Below are 26,050 nucleotides of genomic sequence, written 5' to 3'. Positions count from 1 at the left end.
GTTTAGTACCAGATTTCCTCTGCAAGGAAGTACTGTCCTGGACAATACAAATCTTGTACTAAACAGAACAAATTTAATGATTCCTCTCGATTTCACTGGCACATACTACTGTCAGGAAGTCACTCAGCTAGTCTCCCTATCCATTCATACACAGAACAAAAGCTGTGGATTTTGCCCTCGAGCACTTACATTTGAATTATTTGAAGACATAATCTCTTCACAGCAGGTATGCACAGGAAGAGCAATTAAAGTCCAATAGCTTTCAGTGTACGTATAGGCATCTCAGAGCTGTTTTAAAGACAAAGCTGAAAAAATGTGAACCTATCCCTTAAAGATTTTCTAAAACAGACACTTGAATTTCTTTTAAAAAATACTGCATCTTCAATGGAGACCTTGTGTTGCCCAGAAACAATTTCTGCCCAGTTTCTTTCAACTGCATTTGAAAAAGAAATGCCTCACATTGTGGAAGTTGTGATGCTTTTTAAGGTCAGATAAGCTAAAGGCGTGTCAAGTTCAGTTTTATCCAAGAGGAGGGAAACAAAAGAAAACATTTCAATCAGGAACCTAACACCACACCTGTTAGTGCACAGTGAGGAAGACTCAGAGCTTTGTCTGAGTTTTGTCTTTCTCAGGAAATGATGTATGATTTGCCCTTTTCCTGTTTCTTACTTTTCCACGACTGTTTCTTGTACCTTTCTTCCCTCCCTCACCCAGCTAACACATCTCTCTCTCTCTTTTCCCACCCCCTGTTTAACCTTTGTCTTTGCAGCATGTAAGTGTAACAGCCATGCCAATGTGTGCCATGTCAACACAGGGAAGTGTTTCTGTACCACCAAGGGCATCAAGGGAGACCAGTGTCAACTGTGAGTATAATTTCAATTAACTACGATTAAATGCCCACCCTAGTCTTACTGGCCCTCAATCGTAAGGTGACCCAATTAAATAGTAAAAAGAATATGTGGTGATACATAAAGCTTGGCTGTACAATGATGTCCAATCCGATGCTTGGGTATGAAATTGAATGTCTTTAAGCAGCTGTTTTTACAGCCGTGCATTGAAATTAGGTGTACATTGTAAGGTAAAATTGCACTTTTGATAATGGTAACAGGTTCAGCAAAAACAGTTTTTAGTTGCCAGAAAGAAAGAAAACTATGATGAACAAATGTTTGTGTGTATTCAGTGAGAGTGCGCGTGTATATGCATATTTTCCCTTGACTGTGCCAGACTTGACCGCTGCAGCACTACAATATCCTAAATGGCTTGGCAGAGCAACACACCATGGAGACAGACTGAAAATTGCTGCATCGATAAATCTAGCCGGCGAGGCTAGAAAGTGGAGACGGAGAGTGCACCAGTGTGTGGGTGTGTGTTTGGGGGTGTGTGTAGGTGTGTGGGGGTGTATGTAGGTCTGTGGGGTTTACCATATCCAGCAAAAGGCACAGTATGATGAACCAGGCAACTGAAGCAATCAGACACATTTCTTCCCTCTGTCCAAAGTGTGATGTCATGCATCATATATTATTGATTATAAATACATGAATATCTGTATGCTAGATGTTTCATAAGCTTGCTTTGTGCTTGTAATTGCTCCTATTATGCAATAGCACAGTTATTAATGTTTTTAAATAGAGTCTGATACGATTTCTCTGGAATTAATAATATTCACTTTATTAGAATTAGATGTTTGACTAATTGCTGTAATTTACAGAAAAATCTAATCTTGAGAAAAAAACTACCAAACTGCTGCACAAATATTGCTATTGTTTGGGGTAAAAGCATTGGTGTCAGCTGGTGGTAGTATTTTGTTTGTATCATTTTCCCCAATGCACTTACAGCTGTTGTTTACCATTCTCATACATATGCACAAAAACCATGCAGCCACACAGCGACTACTTAAAGCAACAACTGCTGATAGGTCAGAGGTGTCAAAATAATTATCTGTGAGCAAGTATTACTGTCAAGTTAATGGCACACCGAATAGTATTTACTACTATTACCATTTTAGCATCTCAAAGTACTATTCATGTCTACAGTCACATAAAGAGTTTTAGTTTCATTCTAAAGTGAACAGGCTTTCAGTAAAATCATTATTGCCTTTGTTGGAGCTGTGAAAATGGAAGTGCAAAATCGTCATAAATGTTACACACATATTGAGAATCACTCACTGGAATGGGAAAACTCAGACCTTCACCACTCACTGCCTTTTGCAAACCTCGACATAACCTTTGAATGATCCTGAACTCCAGCTCAGCTCCTGACATTAACATGACTCAAACCGAGGGCCAGCCAACCTGCCCATCACCCATACGCTAAAAGACTCTCCACATGTTTGCTGTCGGCTTTAATCAGCGTATTTCTACTCTCTGTGTGATTGGACACCGTCGTACACAAACACATGCATGCCTACACGTGACCACGAATACTTACCTGGGAAGAGAATAACAGTATCACATTTCTATCTATCTATCTATCTATCTATCAAAGGCCCAGTCTGTTTCCAAATTACATTTTTATTTTACTGCTGTTGCACTTTTATTTTACAGTATTTATCATCACAGCATAATATTGTATAATAGTATATCCTCAGAATGATGCTATTTTTGATCAAGGGGTTTAGTGGAGGGCTGGGTATTGAACCAATTCTATTTTTAATTCCATCTCGTCGGCAGATAGATTGTGCTGTGCTAAGTTAATATCACTGTGGTGCTGCTTTCCCCCATTATTATGATTGCTAGTCTTCAAGATTACCATTGCCTAATGCTAATTCTAAAGTATGAGCATGGTGAGCTAGCATAATAAAGACTAATTACAAGAATTCACACACACTCACATGGTTCATTTCAACATCACTTATTGCAGTAATCTTTGGTTACCAAATGTTGTCTTGCCACCCATCCGGTATCACCTCCATGCTGAGTTTCCTGGTCCAACTGCCAAGCGAGAGGCGGAAGGTTCCATACAAATTATTAGAGAGGGGAATCCAGAGTATACCATGTGTGGGCTGGTACAGAGGGGAGTTTTTGTTAGGAGGCAGAGCTGTGTATTTTGAACCTCAATAATGATGCAAATAGGACATTTCTGTATAAGTATGGCATGTACTGAGTTGATTGATTTTCAAGAACAGTAGTTCAACTTGTGGGAGGGGCTTCTAGTATAAAGCCCCTTCTACAGAATGCAACTTGTGCATGGAGGCAGCGAGTGCTAGAGCCCTGTGGACAGGGGCCTAGTGATAGTTATTTCTGTTTATGCTATTTTTTTCTAAAACTCACATTCACACGTTAGCACTTTGCACCTGCCTGCTGATGTAAATAAACAGAGCACAGAGCACAGTGAGATTCTAAATATTTTTTTGATATACGATAACACATTGTCTGCTTCTAAGTGCAACCACAACTTCTGTGAAAGGGAAGATATGTAATCACTACTGATTAGTAAGGGCGAAGTAGAAACTCCTCAACAGAAAACAACTGAGTAATGAAGTGAAACACAATGGCAATTCAGTCTCATTATCATACTGGTAACATATTGGCAAATTTTGAACAATACCCTGTGGCAGTTGAGCATGAGTGAATGTTGAATTGGCTGTACAGCCTCAATACTCCTGTTCACTTGGCAATGGTGTCAGGTTTTTTGAGCTCAATGTTTCTTTTCAGCGCACACCAATATTTCATTATTCTGGCAGAGACTCCACAGAGGCTGTAAGCAGAAATGGTGCATTTGTGTGTGCTCACTTGTGCATCCCTAAGCCAGCGCGCTGCGGCCACTTTCACCTTTTATTTGCTCCGACGCCCTCCCCCTCTCTCGCTGAATGTCTCTCTGTCACAGCGCCGTTTGTTTTGGTTGAGTCACTGCAAAATGGTGTGCCGCGTAGAGGGCCATTTGTTTGTCGTTTTGATTATGAACGAGCAATTTCTCCCAGGGGGCGAATGGTAATGCCCTTGGGCTACAGCAGATGTGTGTGTGTGTGTGTATTGTGTTCAGAGTCACAAATGCTAACAGTCAGAAATAATGCTGTCATTAGGTAAAGCAGGTGGTTCTTGTGTGTGTATATCCTTATGTGTAAATATACTGTCACCTTCTCTCATACTAGATTTGTGTGTCTTTGTCTTCATCTTCTGTTTTATTCATATTAAACAGTTTCTTTCTCTTTGTCTGCCCCTCTTCGCTATTTGTTTGCTTACAAACTCATCACAATATAACTCACAGCAATGTGCTCTTCTTTCCACATCAACCGTAATCGCATCAGGACCTACGTATTGTAAGCAAACTTTGACACCCACAAGAGCACAAAGTCTCATAGGTTTTTAGGGCTGAATATTCTGTCATACCTGAGTTTCTGTATGACAAAGTATAATGCTTTCTTGATGCCCCTTAACTTAACATCATTGCTGCTTTTGACAGTTTTTCCTGAAGCATTCTGGTTTGAGACAGCTAGTCTCCCCTACCCACCATCTTTACCTCTTTTGGTCCACCCAAACTGCGCTGAGGACTCACTTATCTCAGTGTTTCTTTGAGCTCTTTTTTCAAGTACTGTACCAGAATGCAGTCTGCATTTCTGCATTACAACCTGCAAACATGAGTTGTCAGCACCAGATTTCGCGCATTCAACTCTGGCATAATTGCATATTTAAGAGGGTTTTCAATATGATGATTTAGTTGTTTTAGTCTGTTTTAATATGTCTGAAAGAAACCCGCCCCACTTTGGGAACCACTGGTCTAAACACAAGCAGCCCAACACAAACTTTTCCAAATAAAATAGATGTAACATTTCAACACCTTAACAACTATATATGCTGATAAGCCACATTAAAACCACAGACAGGAGCAGTGAATAACACTGATCATCTCGTTACAATATAATGCTCTGCTGGGAAACCTTGGGTCCTGGGATTCATGTTCCTTTGACATGTACCACCCACCTAAACATCGCTGTAGATGAAACACCCCCCCACCCCCCCCGGCAACTGCACTCCCCAATGGCAGGGGCCTCCTCCAGCAGGACGGTGCTCTCACCACACCAAGGAAACTTCTCAGAAATGTCTTTAGGAACATGACAAAAACCCAGTCTGTGAAATGGGTTGGAACAGGTCAGATCCATGGAGGGCCCACCCCACAACCCACAGGACCCAAAGGATCCGCTGCTGATGTCCCTGTGCCAGACACCTCAGGACACCCCCAGAGTTGTGCTTGGTCTAATCTACAACAATGTTTAGGTGGGTGGTACATGTCAAAGTAGCATCCAGATGAATGTCAGAACCCAATGTTTCCCAGCAGAACATTGTACTGTAACAAAATGATCAGTGTTTTTCACTTCATCTGTCAGTGGTTTTAATGTTGGTTTAATGGCTGGTCGGTGTATATGTTGATGAAATGCTGAATTTCTCACCAACAGTGGCAGTAGCTGCTGAGGCATATTTCTCTGGACCAGAGTGTTGAACAGCCTGTCAACATCAAACAGAGTAAAAATGACTCTTAAAGCAAATCATACCATAGCTAAAGCTAGTATTTACAGGGTTCCTGTGAAAGTGTGAATATTAACAGCTGGTATACAGACAGGTAGCTCAGAGTGTGAAGGTGACAGGTCAAGACAGCAGGAATATTTTCTAAGCTACAGATACTCAGTTTGCTCACCAGATGTTATCCTGCTGTTACAGTGAGATTCTAGTTGTTACAGTTTAATTTATGATATTCACAAATAATTTAAACTGTGTGGACTTGTATTTTTATTGTTACTGTCAGTTACAGTCTGTTTACTCTTCATCAGCACTTAATCATGCACATTAGAGGTCTCTGCTTTACTTTCACTTGTTTTCTCTCTTCTTGTGTTGTGTGACTGATTGTTTGAATGTGTTGATTTAGCTTTAATTGGACTCCTCTCCATATGTAGACAACTCCACTAATTGACTTCTAATTTGCATCTTTTACTGTAGTTGACTGTGGAGAGAGTATGTTTGTGCCTATGAATGTTTGTCATCTTGAATGTTGCAAAACAGTTTGGTACGCTTATGTAGTTTTTTTTTTTTTTTTTTACTAACTCTGTCATTTTTCCGCTTTATAAGAATCTAAACAGTTTGAAACACCTACTCATTGCTAAAATAAATGACACACATGTACACAAAAACTCACACACTAAAGCAGGACCAATATCATTGTGACTTTTAATCTTCAATTTGTCTATCTTTGCATGGGCTTAGAGGAACAGTAAGCAAAGCAGAATACTTGTCACTTGTATGTGTGCATGTGTAGCTTGGTCAGAGTGTGTTTTAAGTGATGAGATAGTCCAGTCCTGTGTGGACCTTATCTTGGCCCCAGTAGGCAGTCGTAAGCAGCTTAAGTGTCCATCCCCTTTTTGTTGGAGCTCTGCGTCCAGGACCTTAGTGTCCCTCATGAGCTCACCCCCCACACCCATTTAGCCTCTTCCAAGACTGCTCATCCCTCTTCTCTGTGGCCCGTGATGTTGGATTTAACACATACATAAATGTCAAAACCTGTATTTGGCCTCTGTCAGCCTCAGGATCTAGTTAGCTCACTAGATACTTGACTTGTTTTGGTTTTGATTTTTTTTAATTTGGTAAGTGTGTTATAGTTTTATAGATTGAATAAAAGCTACATTACTAGGTTATATGAACTTTAAAGCTAGCTAGTTGCATCAGGACCTACATATTGCAGCAAAGTCAGTTTGTTAGCTCAGTTTAGGAAGAATTTGCAAATAGTGATGTGGTGTTTTATTCCAAATTGTTACAACAAAGTCATGAATTTGCTACTGATTTGTACTTTTTAACTGCCCTCCTCTATGGCAGCCTCATGGGTATAGTCAGTGACAATATCAAACTTACAGAAAATATATTTCTCAGACACAAAGTTGAACTAATTAAAACTGATTACTATAACATAAACTTAAAGCACCTTCATATTTTCTGTATCGTGGAAAATTAAGGAAAACTCATCCCAGGAAAACTTTAAAGTTAGACTTTACATTGAGGAAAAGCACTTACGGAGGCAGTAGCTTCTCTCAGTTGTAATTGTATTTTGACTTCTCTTTGGTCTCACTTTGGTGTCTGACTTGACAGAGCACTTATTTGATAAGCAAAGGGCAAAGTTGATGGAGCGTGGCATCAGGCAGTCAGTCTTGATGGTTAAGTCTACCAGAGATAGAAGCAAAAAGATGTAAGCAGGTTTGGGCTAGGATTACATTTCTTTTATCAGGTAGTGTCCATCCTGCTGACACTCTTAAACAATACTGAATCCTTTTCAGTCATCATTATCAGTAGTCAAACCTGATGCCTAACCTCCCCTGAATATTTGGAAATATGACCACAGCTTAAAGAAAAAAAAGTTTGGTTATTGAAATACATGATAGAAGTATATTTCATATTTGGCTCCAAAGAGGGGCCCTGCAAATTTATGACATCACATTTATCACAATAAATCTTCTTGTGCTGAAATAGGCTTAGTCTTCAATGTGCTCCTTTGTGGCAGTCGGCTGGGAGCGACTCTAAAGCTTTTAAAGTCACAGAGTTCTCTTGAGACGATGCTTCTCTCTCTCTCTCTCTCTCTCTCTCTCTCTCTCTCTCTCTCTTCTCTTTTTCTTTCTCTCTCTCTCTCTCTCTCCAAGTCTCTTCTCTGGATCCCAAACAGTTTGTTTAATAAGCCTCTTTCATCCTGTCTTAAGCTTCACTTCTCCACATCTGAAGGACGTTTTTTTCTTTCTTTTTCCCTTCCTTCCTTCCCCACCTTTCTTTGTGTGGGGGGTGGGGGTGAGGACGGCTTGAAGAGAATATCACTGTCTTCGTTTGAATAAAACTACTCCTCTGTTATTCCTGTCGACAGTGCTTGGCACCAAATCTGTTTGAACCTAATTTTTAAGAACTGACATGATGAAATTATTTTTTTTACCACCTACATCTTGCTTTACCAGACTTGACCTTGAATTTGTGATCTGTTGTGCTGGAATGCTTCTTACCGTATATATTTTAAATTCAGTGATGCAGCATTTCAACATAATACACAGCAGTCGATTATTTGCATTTGACAGGCAGTCAAACAAGTGTTAATCAAGTCCCTGGTTTAAAAGATAAAGCTGCCAGTTTTCTTTATTTTGCTTCTTGTCAACAACCCCTGATAAGACCATAAGCCAACGATGTGTGAGCCTGCCTCTCATTACTTTCCGACCTCCCTACCCTGTCTGTGACACTCAACCCCAAGTTTGTTGATTTCTACAAGAGATGTAAATCTTTAAAAATGTCTCACAGATATATAGTGTAGCTTTTATAATGGTAAACTACTTCCCACTGTAGTTTTTCAAATGTTACTCAAAAAGGAGGAAAATATTAATATTGCATATTAATATTTGTTGGGAACTGTTTTCATCAGTAGATTAGTACTTACCCTAGTGAGTATTTCTAGGATTCTCAGGTTCATGTCACCCAGTGTTAAAGGTATGGCTCAGAGTGGGTCACTATTACATCTAAACCCATAGAGATAGAAATGAATACAAAGGCAAACATTATAGTTACTGTCTGTTGTGAATCTGCAGCACATCCCTTTGACCAAATGTATTTACTGTATTTGCAGAAATTTCCACTGTTCTCAATAGGTAGATTCACTTTTTGTCTGTTCCTATATACAGAAAGTAAGATAAGTAATTGAGCAAACTGTGGATATTTTCAAAACGCCTGTCATACAGATGCATGGGTGTGGGAAGCATTGAAAAAGTGGGTAGGACAATCAGTCCTTCCATCCATCCACCAATTTTCTATGGCCCTTACCCTTAAACTTCATAGGGGATCCCTGCTGACATTGGGAAAGAGGCCGGGTCGCCAGTCTGTTGCAGGGTGGACATATAGATATTAAAAAACTAAAAGTAAAAAAAAAAAAAAAAAAAAAGATTTGACCACTCATTGTTTATTTAAACTTGAGGATGCAGTTGTAATTTCTGTAAATGTATTTCTTGAATGTTCATAAATCTGTGAGTAAAATAGAAAGGACAGCGGTAGTCAAAGTGCCCCTGCATTCTCCAATAAATTACATTTATGCTTCAATCATTTCCACTATCATGCACAATCATCAGCACCTGAGGCCTGTTTTAAAGCTGCAGTGTTGTAAGAGTTGTCTTTTGATACATCAAGATAGTTATTTGACTGTACAGTAGAACCTAAGCACAGTGAACCATACACATGAACTGAGCTCTCTTTTCAGAGTTAATTATCTCAAGTGACAGAAATCAGTTTTGTTCATGGCAACTGCAAACAATTTTCTGACCTACTTTGTACATGGGCTTTTTATTTGTCAAAACAGGGATCAGCTGGCCATTAGGAAGGTCTCGACTGACGTTACTTGATTACTATCAATGATGAGTGAATGATAGTTTCCACCAACTAATTATGTCTATTTTGTCTGTGGGAGCAAACATATTAAACCAAGAGATCATCAACCAAAAATAGACCAGTCTACTCTTCAGTATCAATCAGATGAAGACTAGCCTTCCTCTTGAGTTCAGTATGTGTCTTTTTTTCTGCCATTGCTGTTGTATCCAGTAAGTATTTCTGTATCTGTATAGTCACAACATAGGAATTGCTGAGTGTTGCCAAACTGAAGTGAAATATAAGCCCATCTAGCTTCCTGAAAAAGACCAAACTGTTGTTTTTTGTTGTTTATTTGAAACATTTACGTCTGGAATTAAAGTGGTCTTTTAAACCAAGTCGTGCTACTATTAGAGAAAAAGCTTCTTGCTCTTTCTTTTTGTTTAGTATTGTTGTAAACTCCTGATTCAGGATGGAAGCTCTGTGAGGCTGCTGTGGTTTAAGACCTCGTCCTTGGCCAGGGTTTATAGAAGAATGAAATATTCAGTATCCAGCGCTGCTCTGTGACCCACTGCAGCGCTACAAGAGAATTCACAAACACTCAGGCTGTAAACCTTACCTGCCCTCTTGTTCTCGTTCACTTATTTCTCTTTTTTCCTCTGTCATTCTTCTCCTGTATGCTCTTTTTTTATGCTCTCTCTGTTTTCTCCTCAACCTGCTTTGCTCCATCTTTCTATGCCCCCCCCTCCCTGTTACACTGTGAAACAGTCTGTGGACTGTGAGGTGCTTGGGATGATTTATTGTCCATATTTAGTAAAGCTTGTCAAAGACCTGCATATGGGTTTGATAACCAGTGAGTTTTCTTTTTTCTACAGTGCCACGATACAAGATTTCGTCAAGCTGTTGCAATGTCTATAAACACTCTTTGTTTTCCTTTTTGAGCTCTTCCAGATGAAAATCGTATAAAGCCACTCACACAGAAAATGAGATTTATACTACTCCATCACAGTGATGCAAAGACATGTTAAAAGCCCTGACATTATAATAATAATTACATTGGTCCTCTCATCACATTTTTAACATTTCTTTTCCATTCAGCTCACAGTTGGATAACTCTGGCTTTTGTTCTCTGCTGCCAGGCAATAATTGTCCTATCTGTGGTCTGAACCGCCTCAGGTACATGTCACCCAACTTGGCACTTTAATGGCCTCAAAAACATGCACATCATTCCTTGATGATAACTGAAAATCCTGTAGCCCTATGGTTTTTCTTTAATTACATTTGCTGAGTGTTAAAATGTATATTATCCTTAAGAGCCCTTAAGTTCCTGGATCACGGGGGGTCCTTTGAGACCCAAGCAAATCCTGTTATGTATTTTGAAAAATTCATTAGATTTCCACTTGGAAAATCAATTGGTTTTTTACCTAATTGTGTTGTGGCGGAGCTTACTGGTCATCAGAGACTTTCCCTTAACCGAAAGGTCACAGCTTTCAACCACAGCCAATTACTGTCCATCAGCAAACGTGTGCCTTTTTAAAAAGATAGTCAACCTCTATCTGGTCACAGAGAATAACAGAGAAATAGCTGGAATGTCAAAATGAAATGCAAATGAAAAAATGAGTAGATTCTAGTCTGACAACAGTGTCTGGCAGCGCCTGATAAATATATATATATATATATGTGTGTGTGTGTGTATATATATAATGCTTTTTTCTATTATTATTTTTTTCTTGAAAAAATATATCCATAATGACAGTGGTTTTTGTATTTACTGAAATGTCATGGTATTTTGGTCTTGTCATTGTCATGTTTCCAATTTTGCTTTCCACTATCAAACACTGATTAATGTCAATCCAAAGACAGAAATCAACATCTGAATGAAGGAGAGGAATACAAAGAAAACCTTATGCTTATATCTCTTAAGTATTCACCCTCTATAGAATTGAATCTTACAGCTTCTCCACAACAAGGCTAAGTATGCTACTTATTTTGATCATTTTGGAACATATACTGAGCAAGTGGATCAATGTGTCAGAAGTGGAGAAGGTTATTTAGATTTTCTCACTTTCTGATACATTTGTTTGCCATTATTGAGTCTCTATTGTTACCAGTTTCCTCCACAAGGGTGCAGCTTGAAACTTTTCAGCACCACCACTCAAGCTTCCTGGAAGTGTTTTTTTTTTTTTTTTTTCCTTTAAGACCTCTGCATCTGATCAGATGTTTGGTGACTCTGTGATGTTCTTGCAGATGCACGGAATCTGTTTTTGAGCGGAGTATTTCAGGAGGAGATATGACCTATCTCAAAACTTTACCAGGCATCTATAAGCTGTTTTATTCCATCTCTCACACCACTGTTCAGAGTGTTCTCGCTGATAATTATTTGTGCTTGAGTGTGTTTGTGTCTGTATGTGAGTGTGTTGGCCCCTGGGAAAAACAGAGCAGCTATGGCTAGACAGCGCTGTCATGGGAAATCACCTCACAAAGAGTCGGGGAGAAGACAATACCTGCAGCAAGGGCCCACCTGACACACACACTCTATTCCAAAAAAAAAAAAAACTCCTGTCTTTGTAAAAACTCATCCTGGGTTGAATGCTAATTTATTCTTTCTCTCTCTTCCTCCTCTTTCTCTTTCCCTTTCTGTCCATGTTTCCTTCCCTGTGTCATTCCAGATGTGACTCAGAAAACCGTTACCTTGGTAACCCTCTCCGAGGAACGTGTTATTGTAAGTATCCTGCCTGCCGCCACTACAGCTGAATCGCCTTCATCTCTGTGGCACACACACACACACACACAAAGGCGCATGTCCCTGCATACAGTGTCAATCTGTGTTTATCATTTGTGTATCCCAGGACGCAGACACTAACCCTGCTGGTGCTCCCGACCCGTGACCTTACCAGAGTTAATACATACTTCCATGAAGCAACACAGACTTAAATAAAGTGCTCATTGAAGAAAAGTACCTGTGAACACACACATCAGGAGCTAGATGTATCATTTGAATAACAAACAAGCTATACAGATGTAAGAGACTGTGGTCATACAATACAATTGATTCTAATGTGTGAGAAATATGTAGCTTCATAAAAAACAAGCAATTATTTTAGGACAGTAACTTACATTAAATTAGTGAACTGAAACTTGTCACCTGGACAGATTTCAGTTTACTAAGTTGACAGTTTGACAGAAAAGCCAGTGACAGTGCTACATGCTGCCTCAGCCCGACTCCACTGTCTAGATGCAGAAAAAAGGGTAGCTGCATACTTTATAGTAGTTTCCAGGCTATGAAGAAACATTAGAAACCATCATCATCACTTAGCATCCAGGAACAGTTAGCAGCACTGAAGGTGTTGGCTTCATGCTTTAGTGAGTTCAGCTAGCTGTGAAGAATGTGTTCTTATAGCATATTTAAATATATGAAGTGCTCATCCAACCTGACACTGTAAAATGACTAAACATTTGCTGTTCTGAAACCTCTATAGTAAAGCTGTAGTTAAAGTTGGGCAGCTAAATTAAAGTAGAACCCACCAACCACTCTGACCTCCTTCCTAAGAGGTCTTACTGCACTAATAAACAATGGCACTCTACTTCTGCTATTGCTTCTCAGAGGAATGAGTGTGACGATGTAAGGTTTCTTATCTGAAAACATGGGTGTCTTTTTAAGCTTATAAAAATGACCATGGATCATCATTATCACATAGCTACTACTGAAGTCTAAGATAGTAAAGAATTGTGTCTGATGCAGGTATGATGAAACCCATTTTAAAATGTCAAGGGATGTTCAGAAAAGCATATCAAGTTTGTCTCACAGCTGGTCAAAAAGATTTTTCGAGTTTTATAAGAGAAGATGGTTAAAGACAGAGGAAGAGAAAGTGTTCCTGCCCAGGACTGTGTTTTCCTGTTTCCAGATGCTAGAAGCGATCACACTGACTTAGCTCATTTGCAACAAATTGCTGGTTTTCCTCTTAAAGGGCAGACGAAGGAGGAACGCTGCAGTCAAAACAGATGTTTTGTGGCACATGAGCACATGCTCACTCACTCTGCATCTCTCTCACACATACACACTTGTGCACAAATACCTACACCCATTCAATCTCTGAACTGCTATCATTGGTTTTATTATTATAAAACACTAGAATAAAGTTCATGTCCTGTCAATGTCAATAGCCCTCTAGCTTGAGTCGGGCTATCATTGTTTCAGTGAGGGAGGCTCGAAAGGACGCAGCAATCAGAGGAGTCGTGCCACAGATTGCACCGGTCACCTCAAATGTGCCTTTGATCACACAAATAACTTCAGTTCCAAGAATGTGCTCAAAGATGTTAACATGGTTTTACCTTTAATACTGCACAGCTTTTATCTTACAATGCCATTATGCTCCTTTAAGACACAGAATCAGAAATTTAATTCAGAGAAAAATGCTTTTTATGGAAGAGCAGTAGTCAGTTAAAGAGATCGTATTTTGTATTTAAATAATTTGCAACAATCCATCTAATATTTGAGAACATGTCTAACATATCGAGTTGTGTTTCCCTTGAAGACAGTAAGTTTCAATGTCACTGTTCATGGATGGTGTTGTTTTACCCTGTGTGCTGGCTTCAGGACTGAGGGTTGAAGGCACTAGATGGCACCAATGCAATGCCCTTGCCCAGTATTGTGAAGGGCTTTAGATAATGCACATTCAAACAGTCAGATATAGAACCATAGCAGAAAACGTTTTAATGGCTCTTAAGGTCTGTGGGTGCACGCCTCCTCGACATCACTATGGCTGCAGCTGAAGCGGTGTGTGTTTTTTCTGATGTATTTGACTACATTATGTTCCGTCATTAATGTGACATTATCTTTTCTGCTGTCTATGAAATGGGGCTAGCTTTGTTTGAGTAAGAGCAAGCACACTTGGACGTGCACACATGGATGCACACAACACCCTATCTCACACACGCATACAGAGAATGCGTGTGTTTACATAAAAGCCATCTATTTCCTTTTACTTTGAGGAAAGCAGCCACAATTGCAGGTGAGGTCAATATTAGCCTTAAATGTCACTGGAAGGAAGGTGCTGATAAAAAAAAGAAAAAAAAGAAGTACATGCAAGTTATCAGACAGCTTGCAGCAGAGACATTATCTGGTATGTGAGGAAAGATTGTTGTCAGTATTAGTCCATTTGGAAAGTCATATATGATCTGTCAAGGAAAGTGCATAAATGGAAACAAAAAAAAGTCCTTCACTATCCCATTTCAAAGGCTCTTCAAAATCCAGCAGGATTCTTTTCCCCTCAACTCAGTAGTATTTTAAGTGGTCAGAGCCTTCACATTTCAAGAGAGAATGACCCTATAACAGAGTGTCTCCTTTGAAGCTGAAAATGCAGCCTTGTTTTCCACAATTTTGAAGGACAAAGCTAATGTACTCTTCGCAGTCTTTAGGGTCCTGAAACCAGTTACATGCCAGCTGCTTAGATCATCCATAGACCATCTCACTCGGGGAGTAGTCCTCCGAATGACCAACCTGGTCACACGGCAGGTTGTGATATAGTCATGAAATTTCCATGTATGTATAAAATCTATGGATTTTGTGACAGCCAGCACGACTTATAGTTCATCAACTGGTCAGGTCATTTAAAGTCAGTGTTAAGCAGATTCAGAGATTTGTATCTAAACACCCTATTTATGTTAGAAAATAGTTCCTAAAAATATGTGTAAGGACTGTAAACTGTACATTTTCAGGATTTTATGGGTGGGTCTGAAATGGTGGCTTGATGACCCACTGGGGCCATCAGCTTAACCCTAATAGTAGCACTGCACTAGCATCAGTGCTTTTCCCGTTCATCTGCAAGCTATCGTAGAATTTGCTAGCTAGCTATGCTGTCGTTGCGCAAATGCAACTTTCCTGAATGCCAGAGTTGCAGAGAATGCAGAACAGTTTGGTTGATTTAGTGAAAAGCCACACTGATGGAGAGCTGAGGAGCACCACCAACACCTGTCTCTGCACTGACCCTTTCATTTTGGTTAGTTTTACAACCTTTCATTCCATCTTCCTTGAAGATGAGGGGTCAAACTGGTTAAAGTAAGGCAGTAACACCCTTGTTATTACTAGCACAAAGTGAGTTTATTATTAGTGTGACATCAGTACATTGTTTTCCTATATTAATAAACATCAGTAATGTGACTGTATAAACAGTGCAACTTGTTTTGTGAGTCCTTGAAAGACAGGCTTGACATTTGATTGACAAAAATGTAATTTTGTACACATTCCAAATCAATAAGAAATTGTCCTGAGGCTCTGAAATTGACTCTGGCTCTGGTGGATCGAACATGAACAGCTGTACAACTCAAGGCTGTTAGTATCCATTTTTCAGATTGTGGTGCTAACAGGATGCTAACAGGGTGCTGTCAGTCACTGTGCTGCACCGTTCCTGTGAGTGGCCGTGGTTTCAGCGCCTTCAGCGGACGTGACCCCAGTGTATCAGAGCAGAGAGAGCTCCTCATTCAATTTTCAAGTATTACTGCTTTACATGGACTTGAATGCATTGATTCATTTAGCCTACATGGACGAGGAATCTGCTTTTTTTTTTCTTCTTGAGAGCAATATATCAACTTTTTTTAAATTCATTTATTTGATATGTACATCACAATAACACTGGAAAATCCAGATGTACCAAGAAAGTACATGTTAGTAAAAAATAATCATCATCATATAGAAATAATCTGTTTAAAAATTAGTGACCTTAACATAGACAATTTAATTCTCAGAAGTTAATATTCTTATGTGAACACCTCTGTCCAGACTTTAGCCACTTTTTGAGGCTTCTGTTAAAGATGTTCATATCAGTCTCCAGTTTCAGTTCATTAGAAAGAGAATCCCACAGTCAGTGCATTCAAAATAGACATTTCCAATTGAAATACATGCGTTTGAAAGCTGTGCTCACTGTCAGGAAAACTAATTAGCAAATTCATGTCCATGTGCACAAAACCAATGGATTACATTTCGTGACAGTTTCACAAGCTGAGAGTGAGTTGGATTATCACACCATAGGATGCATCCTTCGAAGGAGGTAAACAAAATCCTTCACTTAAAAAAATTTTTTTATTGCTTTTACGGTGTGAAATATTGGATAGTTTTATAGTTGAACTTCTAGCAACTTTCAGATAACAGGCAACCTGTCAATTTTGCAAGCATTGCTTTGCTTTAAAAGGCCACGGGCCACAGTTCAGTCAATAACTGCCTTAGGTGCCTGAGGTTTGCAGGGTCAGGCCACAAAGCTTCTGCACATTTTGGAGGATATAGCCCCTTGTCCCTGTGTCCATCGAGGGCAACTTGTGATGATGGTGTAATGAATAGTCTGTAGACTGTCTCAGTTCAGGTTCACTCCACTAATGACCACAGTTTCCAGGTGATGTCCCAAAGTAACAGTCATTCAGTGTATATGGTATGATATTTTTAAAAGAAATATTTTTCGCTTCTGCCTCTACAGAGAGCAGGCTGGATTTATGCCATCCATGTGGCAGCATCTGACTGCATGTCTCCTTCAGAGAGCAGCCAACCCTTACCAAAAACACTTGCAGGGCACCAAAAGTCCAGGAACAGAGGTTAAGCACTTGCACAAGCTCCTTAAAGTTGAATAGAAACCCATTATCTAAACCAAACAACCGTTCAAGGTTGAACAGCTGAATATCATAAGTCCAGCCCCCTTGACATCTGTTCCGAATCAAATGTTTAGTAGTCTACTCAGCTCTCTTGCTGTCTGTCTCTATCTTTTTCTCTTACTTATTTGTATAGAGGTGCTGTATAAGTCAGATGTTGGCAGACTGATTGAACACAATCTATTGCAGGTGGTCGTAAGTTTCAGATGTTTCATAATGGGGGGTCACATGCTAGAGTTAGCAGAAAGTGGCTCTGTTCAAAGAAACAAAGTGAAGCTCTTTCACTGTATGTGCTTTTTGGAAATAAAGGAGTACTACAGCACAGAGGTGTAGACTACTTTCAATCTAGTTTGGCCCTTCAGACAGGATGTTGTGTTTGGCTTCTCTCTAGTTAGCTTCATAATTTAAGCATGCCTGACAGTTATAGTCCCTGTCATTGTAACTTACTGTAATTGAACAAAAACACAGAATGAAGTCACATCACACACTATTAACAAGCGTGTGGTAAAGCAGCAGTCAGAAATTCATTCTGGTGAAACGTTTTCATCAGACTGATAAATGTGAGTATCCAGCTATTGACAGCAGTGTTTTCCATCTTACTCGGGGACAAAGTGCAAAGAGTGATGCTTTGGTTGAGTTAACACTGTCATATTGAGCCACCAGTCAACTGATGAAAAGCAACTTTGCTATTTAATGAGTTTGCCCCCAGTCAGGCTAGCATTTATGAGTAGGCATCACCAGGACAACGCTTTTATAAACCACTGTCATAATCCATCACAGTCAGCTACAAGGGATGACTAATTAGGGATGGCCACCAAGTGTCCCACCACTTCTACTGGAAAGACCAGCAGTCAGTTGAATTACCAGCTAACACCAGTCAGGGCGTAGTCAGTGCTGCTTGCTGCCCTCAGGCCTGCTGGGAAAACTTAGTCAGGCCGAAGGAAAGTGGCTCCGATATTTACTGACAGTCTCACAATCCCAATTAAAGAACAATTAGAGATAGACAGGATGAAAAAAGACTGAATAATGATCTCATATTGAAAATCTCAGTAAGATGTAGCAGAGAATTGAAGTTGTTATTGTTTTGTTATGTCCACTTCCAGCTAGATATAATAAGATTTCTTGTTATATTTGTAAAATGATACCAAAGACAAATTAAAAATAAATTAGTGAGACCTCAAAGTGGTTGCATGGCAGTGATCAGTAGTCAACATCGTTTCTGGCCTCAGGCTGTTCATTAGACCACGATCTGGCTTCAGTCCAGGATGCCTCAATATTTGCTGACAGGCAGTCTGTCTGGACGCCTATCTAACGTGGATTAATTGATCCTATCAGGCCAAAAAGCTTTTTTGCAATCTAACAGTTACCCTTGACAGATATGAAATATTCTGACTGATTTTAGATCAGTTTGAGTAACTTTCAGAGAGGGTTTGATCCATGTTAATACGGTATGCACAGACCAACAGAAAGGTACATCGACTGTATCCCAGCTCCAAACTATGTATTAATTTACACAGGTTTAAAGCTAAAGTACAATAAATATTCTTTGTAATGCAGCTCAATGCAACAGTGCTGTCAAGAATCCTACCATTGCGAAGTTTGTGAAGTTCGCTTTTTGCTTGAGACTGTATGCTGATTCTCCTTCATGATCATTTTGGAGGCTTCAGTTGTGTTACATTGGATTGTGGCATTTTGCAAAAATAATTGTTTATTGTTTATTTGCTCTTCCTCATATGAAAACAAGGAGGGCAAAATTATAGACACCTCAGTATATTGCAGTCCATTACACTACTACAGTAGCACCAAACATAATTTAGTTTTACTTATTGCTTAGGAAACAAACAGGATTTACAATAATGGCATTAAAAATATAAATATATTACACAATATAATACCATTATTTCTAAATATCATTTATAATCCCTGACATTTATAAGATAGTATATAGATATATAAGTTTAAAGTGCAGTTAAAAACTAAAAGCTCAAGATGTTATTTCCAAGGGTTTATTATGTTTGTCTGGTATAATATTCAGCAGGTATACAACATATGTATATCTATTTTTTCTTTTCTAGGACGTTGTTTTTTTTCTGTTTTCCTTTCATGTATCCCACAACAATCTATTTAATTGTACCGTTACCTGAGAATTTCATCAGCCTTTGCATGTTTGATGGATTTGCTACACGTTGCGCTACAGTATCTATCAGTCTGATTTGTTTAGGTGTGGCATTTTGACCTGATGAAGATCTGAGTGGAATTACACCATTTTCCATTTAAATAAATTTGTAGATTGGAATATTGAGCATGCAGGCATTTCCATCTGTGCTGTTTTTCCAGCAGCCTTGCACCTGATGTGCTTGTAACTGTGCTTACATCTTAATATACTAAATGTATTGATTTTAATGAGTATTCTGGCATTTTGTGGGCTTAGAATCAGTAGATAGTGTCCATTTGAGACACTGGTGATTGTGATCATTATGACTAGCCATCCTTCAGATCATTAGTAATTAAGGAATGCTGTGTTTCTAATAAATTGAGTTCATCTGACCTCCATGCATACTTTACCTCCAAGTTACCTTGACCTCCAGTCAGGTCTGATATTGACTCAGTGTTGTCCTTGTGTTTACTCCCCTGGCTCTAACCTGTTTTCTTAGTGAGCTGATGCTGTAATGTCTAGCCTGCACTCTGTGAGGCAGGTGTTGCAAATGGGAAATAATGAGTTGTTAACAAGCATTAAATGAAACCTCAGCGAGAGATTCTGACAAACTGACATTGTAGGTGCGTTCACGCCTGTTTTGGATTTCTACTCGACGCAGACTACTGGAATATCAGATTATGTTCCTGGGGGGCTTTTTTTCTTCTGTCTTCTCATTCTCCATCATAGTGTTTTGTTTCATATTGGCTGAATCAGCTTACATATTATGGTAATAAGATCACCCATCTGTGAACCTGAGAAATTGGCATGCACTATTTCTGTTTCAGTTCTTCTGGGGATCGTTAATACCTTTAGTGATACCTTGATACGATTCATCCGGAATGCGAATTTGCACATGTACATGTGTAATTGAGACTGTCTAAGTGAAACTGCTGTCAGATTTCTCAAATGGGATTTGTAATCAGCTGAGATGAACTTTTAAACCTTGCTGATGCTCTTGTTCCTAACAGCCTTGAAATCAAATATATTGGAAACACACAGAGGGACGTGTGCAATTCGTTTTTGTGTCATAAGTTTTTCAGTACTGTGTTTGTTTAACTATGTAGACGTGCACCCACCTGTAAATATTCTCAGACACGAAAGCAGATGCAAATAGATGTAGGCAACCACCCAAACATATACATTCACTCATTTGGCAGACGCTTCTATCCAAAACGACTTACAAGTGAGGGACAACGCACATGCATGCGCTTACAGACGTGTGCATACTGGATGCATTGAGAGGTAAATACAGACATACTGTACACGCACATGCGCACACACAAATCTGCAGATACACGAGTCCCCATCCCCTTTCCAAAGTATAAAAACCCCAAATACTCTGAAGTTGTACTGACGACCCTTATGGGATAAACAACTGAGCAGCGGCAGTGCGTCTGCCTAGGAGGGAGGAAGAGAGAGATGTTGAGAAAAAAATATTGTCTTTGATCTGATGATATCTGCTATTCGGGCTAACTTGCCATGAAGGCTGAACAAAACAAGGATGTTTGTCAAACATAATTTGCTTTCGTCTTGGTAACGCCCTGGGATTGTACAGTTGAAAGGAAGGTGATAACTAAACCTCTTTCTCTCTCTCTCTCTCTCTCTCTCTCTCTCTCTCTCTCTCTCTCTCTCTCTTTCTTTACAGTGTGTGACACAAAGTTTTTCTGCTCTGGAGTTAAAAAGCTCTTATATTGTCATTGCTGACTGCTGCCACTCAGTGTTAGACGGCAACAGATTACCTTTAACAGCACTGGATGTTCTTTTTCGGGAACATTAATATAGTTTCTGACATGTCTGACTGTCTGCCCACTATAACCCCAGTCCTCTGCTGACTTCTGAACAGCTCCCCTGTGGGGTTCAAAAGAGCTGGAATTTAGGGCAGCAAAGCAATGATTGGATATACTGGATGGATTGGTATTCCCACCGATGCTGACCTTATTTTTATTTTTTTTTATTTAATAATCTTGTGTTGTCTCCTCTTGTAATTAAGACATGATGTGTAGTTACAGAGTCATTTTACCAGACACACTGAAAATGAATGAGTCCGGCATTCACAAGTACCTAAAGTATCTACAGTACAGAACATATTGTACTTCTAGCGTCTGTATTTTTGATTTTCTGGAGAACCTCTCACCCAGAAAACTTCACAGTTGATGCTGCACATACTAGGGTCCTCAGCAAAACACTCGCACAAGTTTGAAGTTGATTGGATGAGCAGTTGTTGAGAAAAATAAGGACAGACAGAGATTTGTGGATTTATAGTAAGATGAAGAACATGGCTTCCAGTAACCTTCATTTGTGTGGAAGGTTGATAGATGTGGCGCAAACTGCAAATTAGACTTTAATGTAAATTACAATGGAGTGGTTGTTTGACAGCTCCTGTCCTCTGACCCCTTAGAATCTGACTGGCTATCAGTTATGGAGGTGAAGTATAATACTCCAATAACTAGTCAAACTGATGGCCAAAACTATGAAAATAGGGCCCAGAGTGTGAAAAAATCATCCTCTCATGGCCACATAGCCGCTTTCTCTCCTTTTTTCTCTCTCTTCTCCATGTCTGTATTTCCCTCCTCCCCTCACTTCCTCCTCCATCAAGCAGGCAGACAAGGTGACCCAGTGAGGCTCCTGCTGTCCGTCCAGATGTTGAATCACTGTGATTCCCTCCATACATTGGCCTTTGTCTCGCTGACAAAGAGCTGCTTCCAGACACTCAATAGGAGCTGCTTTCAAAAATGATTAAATCTCCGAGAGAACATAATTATTCAGACTCTCACTCATGTTCTATTGATCGGACCATTTGCTTGTCTAAGAAACTGGTGTCCTCATTGAACGTGCTCATATTTATATTTATAAAACATATGTGTGTGCTTTTACAAATATAAGGACACACCCTGTTTATTTTGTCACTGATTGAGATCTTTGACCAGAACTCCACCACTGTAGCCTTATTCATCTAATTGAATATCGACTCACAGACGGCGTCTCTCCCATGTTTTTACTTCCATAAATCTGTCTGTGTTTGAAGGCAATGTCAGTAAAACGACCTGGAACTGAGGTTTTATTTGGAATGGTAGTCTTGAGGTGGAAAGAGACTCAGAAGCTGGCCAAATACATCACAAATTAAAACAAACACTAAAAAGGACTGCATTAATATTAAAACAATTCATCACAAAGAACATTAATGGGTTGAGAATTTTCATGGAAATAAAGCAGTAATGTCTGCTAATAGATTGAATAATTCTAAGCAATTTAGATCTCTTGAAGGGTTTGTATTAGCAATTTCTGATATTTTTTTGTTTTTTTATTTATCTTTCTCTGTCTTTGCCTCTTTCTCCAACACCCAGACAACCTCTTGATCGATTATCAGTTCACCTTCAGTTTGCTTCAGGAAGATGACCGCTACTTCACTGCTATCAACTTCATGGCTACACCTGAACAGGTAACGCATGCACTCAAACACATGCAGTGGAGGAATTTATGAATTGACTTTTGCTCTTTTATGAGGTTGGATTAGTGATTTTTTTGTGTATTAGACAGAAAAGACCGATAATGATAATGATGACGTGACAGTGGTCTGTGGCTGAACTTGAACAGAGGGTGTTGTGGTTACTTGATATGCAACAGAGACCATATGATAAACCAGATGTCCCAAAAAGAAGCTGTATAGCTTTATAAAAGAAGCTGTAAAACATTTGTTCTCTCAATGTAGGGCTCTGCTGTCAGATTGTGAGAGACTTCTAAATTCTTGAGTTGTATCAGACCTGTTTTTCCTCCTCAGCGCCTAAAGGTGTGTTCAGATACAAGTGGAATTTTGAGGCAGCATTGCAGACAAAATCAATGGAACACTGCCAGAAGAGGCCAAAAGATTCAGATTTGCCCTAGGTGACACAAGTTGAGGTGAAGATGAGTCGGCTTGAGTTAAAAATGTTTTAACAAAGAATTCTCTTGTTGCATTTCATGAATGTACATAATGTGTAAAAGGTCAGCAGACTTCAGGGAAAGTAAGTAAAACAAGTGTACATCATCTGGGGAAGATGACCAACAACAACCTGGACTATAAAATCACCCCAGCAGTCAATAAGTAAACCAAGAAATGAAAGCAACAAGGATTTGCCTTGCATTGTGTCTGAGTGCCTCTGTCATCTGCTTTCCCTACACTGTTCTACTTCCATCTACCTTAGATAAAAATCAGTTTTCCCACAAGCGTTGCTTTTTAAATTCAACCAAGTAACTCAACCTTGCATGTGTTTTCTTTTTGTGCAGGCCAACAAAAACCTTGACATGTCCATCAATGCCTCCAACAACTTCAACCTTAACATCACTTGGTCCTTCAGCTCAACAGGTAGAAACACATTCTAATATATTTATACTTTTCTTAAATGAATTTTGGTTGATATTTTTCAAGGCTGCTACACCTACTTGGGTCACCCATGTGAAAGAAGTCTTGTGAACTGGAGAAAGGAATTTAGATGTCTCAGGCAGAAGTGTTTATTACAAGCTGAACGGTAGCAGAGGAAATTGATGAACAATGCAGTGACAAGTGTTCCAGAAGAGTACTGCATCAAAGTTTTGAAGGTGTCTGGTTTAACAGGGCGTATATAACCCCAGGTGCCACATGGCTGCCACACATTTCCTCACTTTACCCAAATAAGGCCAAATCAAGTTCTAAATCTATAGGTGTGAGGACCCTATTGGTCACTTAAATCCTACCATTCTGTCACTTATGTCACATTCTGTTACTTATTAACTGTCACATGTATCCCTCTACTTGACTTGAACTATTTTTGGACAGTATTGTCTAAGATAATGTCCTTGCCTACATCCTTATCTATATTGGTTACCCCAGCAATGGACAGAAGAAGTGTCTCCAGATGTCCAATATCAGTCATAGTTTGGGCTAAACAGTAGACCATTGTAGGACACTGTGGAGGTCTTTTATGACCTGATCTATGGTGGAATGTGTATGAGGCCTAGAAAATATGAAAGCACAATAGAAGTAAGAAAATTCACTCTCAACCCACACAAGTTATTTCTATCTGTGGTCTGGTTAGACATCTTCTCAAGACTGCTTTGGCATACACAGACTGTGTTTGTATGAAATTAAGGCTGTAAATAAATATTATTTTCATTACCAGTTAATCTGCATATTATTTTTTGGACTGATCATTTCTTATGAAATTGTAGTTGCCCATGAGTCTCCAGAGCACAATGGTGTGTCTTTAAGGTCTGTTAAAAAAAGGTCTGCGTTTTTAACAGTCACCCAGCAATATGCAGTATAAGTCAAAGAAAAGCAACAGATCTTCAAAACTGTGAACATCAAACTATGTCATGCTCACCTCAAGTGCAACACACACCAGTCGAATTGTGAAATGTCATATCATTTTATTTCTACAGCACACTGCAGACGTGCTACAGAGAGGAAAAAGTATTCAGTGTTAACTCTGGGATGTGCTGATCTCTAGAGCAAATGTGATAAAATTGGCACTTTTGGGGGTGTGTCATATGTTGATACTGAGAAATGGAACAGTCATAGCCCTATGTGAGTTTACATAGAAAGCAGTAAATGATTTGAGGTATGTTGCCACCTTCGACCTGAGCACTGTAGACCAGCCAAATTAAATGCAAACACCAGTGGGGATCTGCAGGACCTTTATGAAAGATGTACCAAAACTTGATAATGATGCTTTGTCCTTCATTTAATAACCTCAGAGCTGAATTAGAAGAAACGCAAAAACTTGCTATATTTAGACATTTGGAATTCTGTCAAGGGTAAATTAATAAGGAACATATATGTAATGTAGCTAAAAGCAATCTTTTCTTTTAAAAAAAGTCATTAGTCTTTATAATAAGGTATTTCTCTGAGGTTTCAGAACTGTCTAAAAATAGGAGGTGAGTTGTTATTATAAAATGTAATTTGATTTGAGTGTTGATACAGTGGTTGATTGTCTCTAAAACTTGTCATTAGCTGCCAGAGTGTGAAGATATCCCACAGTCAGTACCTTTCACTGGTGGCCGAATGTCCTTAAGTAAAATGGTCAGATCCACTTCCTGCTCGCCTCCTGGGGATTCCCCCTCCTGACAAAACACATCAGAGGCTGTTTTGAATTTTGGCATTAGGGCATTTTATACATTCTCCCTCCTGATTTCAATTAAGATAAAAGCACTCTGTTTTCACACTCAGTGTCTTGGGGCCTAGAGCCTCTTCAGTTTGGGACTGTGGGCCGTGTGTGCATGTGTTTGTGTGTGTGTATGATTGTGTGCAGTCTATTACAGAGTGTTTAATGGCCCTGATAAAGCAGGAGGTGGAAATATTTTATTCACAACGTCAGAAAAACTCGGCCATGAACACAGAACTGCTGATAATGCTCTGAAGGATACTGAAATCACACTGCTTCAGCGCTGAGAGAAATTTACAAGCTCGGTCTGAATTACTGCGAGGTATCATGAAAATACTTTTGTCACTGAATGTTAATTCAGTTAACCTTAAGGCCGGTCAGTTTATTTTTTAACTGTCATGAGTACACAGAAGGCAACCATTATGCAGTGAAAAAGTGATGTCATTTCTGAAAGGAAGTCGATGTTTTTCTGAACTTTCGCATCACAAATAAGGGCATCACAATCACACAGGCTGGCAGAGGCGGCTCTGGGTCACAGAGTCCCAGTAGTCGGTCCTTTGCCTCCTCAAATACAGTGGTCGCATCCCCGGCAGAACCTCAAACTGTCCCAGTGACATCCTAAAATATGTCTGCAACTGGCCATGGTTGAGCTCCTGCATATTCAGGGCCGAGTATGTCCCACTTTTGCAGTGACTGACATGGTCTTTTCTCGGCAGACAAAGTTTTTGAATGTGTGTGTACTCTCTTTCTGTATCATTCACCTCTGAAAAGACTTCTGGTGACATTTCTCACAAGGAACA

General features: G+C 39.4%; 1 protein-coding gene across 3 annotated transcripts in view; it reads left to right on the top strand.

The window, feature by feature from the left end:
• Positions 1-26,050, top strand: part of atrnl1a (attractin-like 1a) — a 244,340-nt gene that overhangs the window by 94,406 nt on the left and 123,884 nt on the right. For all 3 annotated transcript variants that reach the window (XM_051076681.1, XM_051076679.1, XM_051076680.1), the window contains 4 exons: positions 770-863; positions 11,972-12,024; positions 22,479-22,573; positions 23,398-23,476. In XM_051076681.1, coding sequence (XP_050932638.1) covers positions 770-863; positions 11,972-12,024; positions 22,479-22,573; positions 23,398-23,476 — 321 coding nt within the window. The remainder of the gene's footprint in view (positions 1-769; positions 864-11,971; positions 12,025-22,478; positions 22,574-23,397; positions 23,477-26,050) is intronic.

This window comes from Lates calcarifer, linkage group LG16_LG22 (genome assembly GCF_001640805.2).
Source record: "Lates calcarifer isolate ASB-BC8 linkage group LG16_LG22, TLL_Latcal_v3, whole genome shotgun sequence".
Taxonomy (NCBI): domain Eukaryota; kingdom Metazoa; phylum Chordata; class Actinopteri; family Centropomidae; genus Lates; species Lates calcarifer.
Note: the sequence above shows the minus strand (reverse complement) of the source record. Positions and strands in the feature narration are given on the sequence as shown.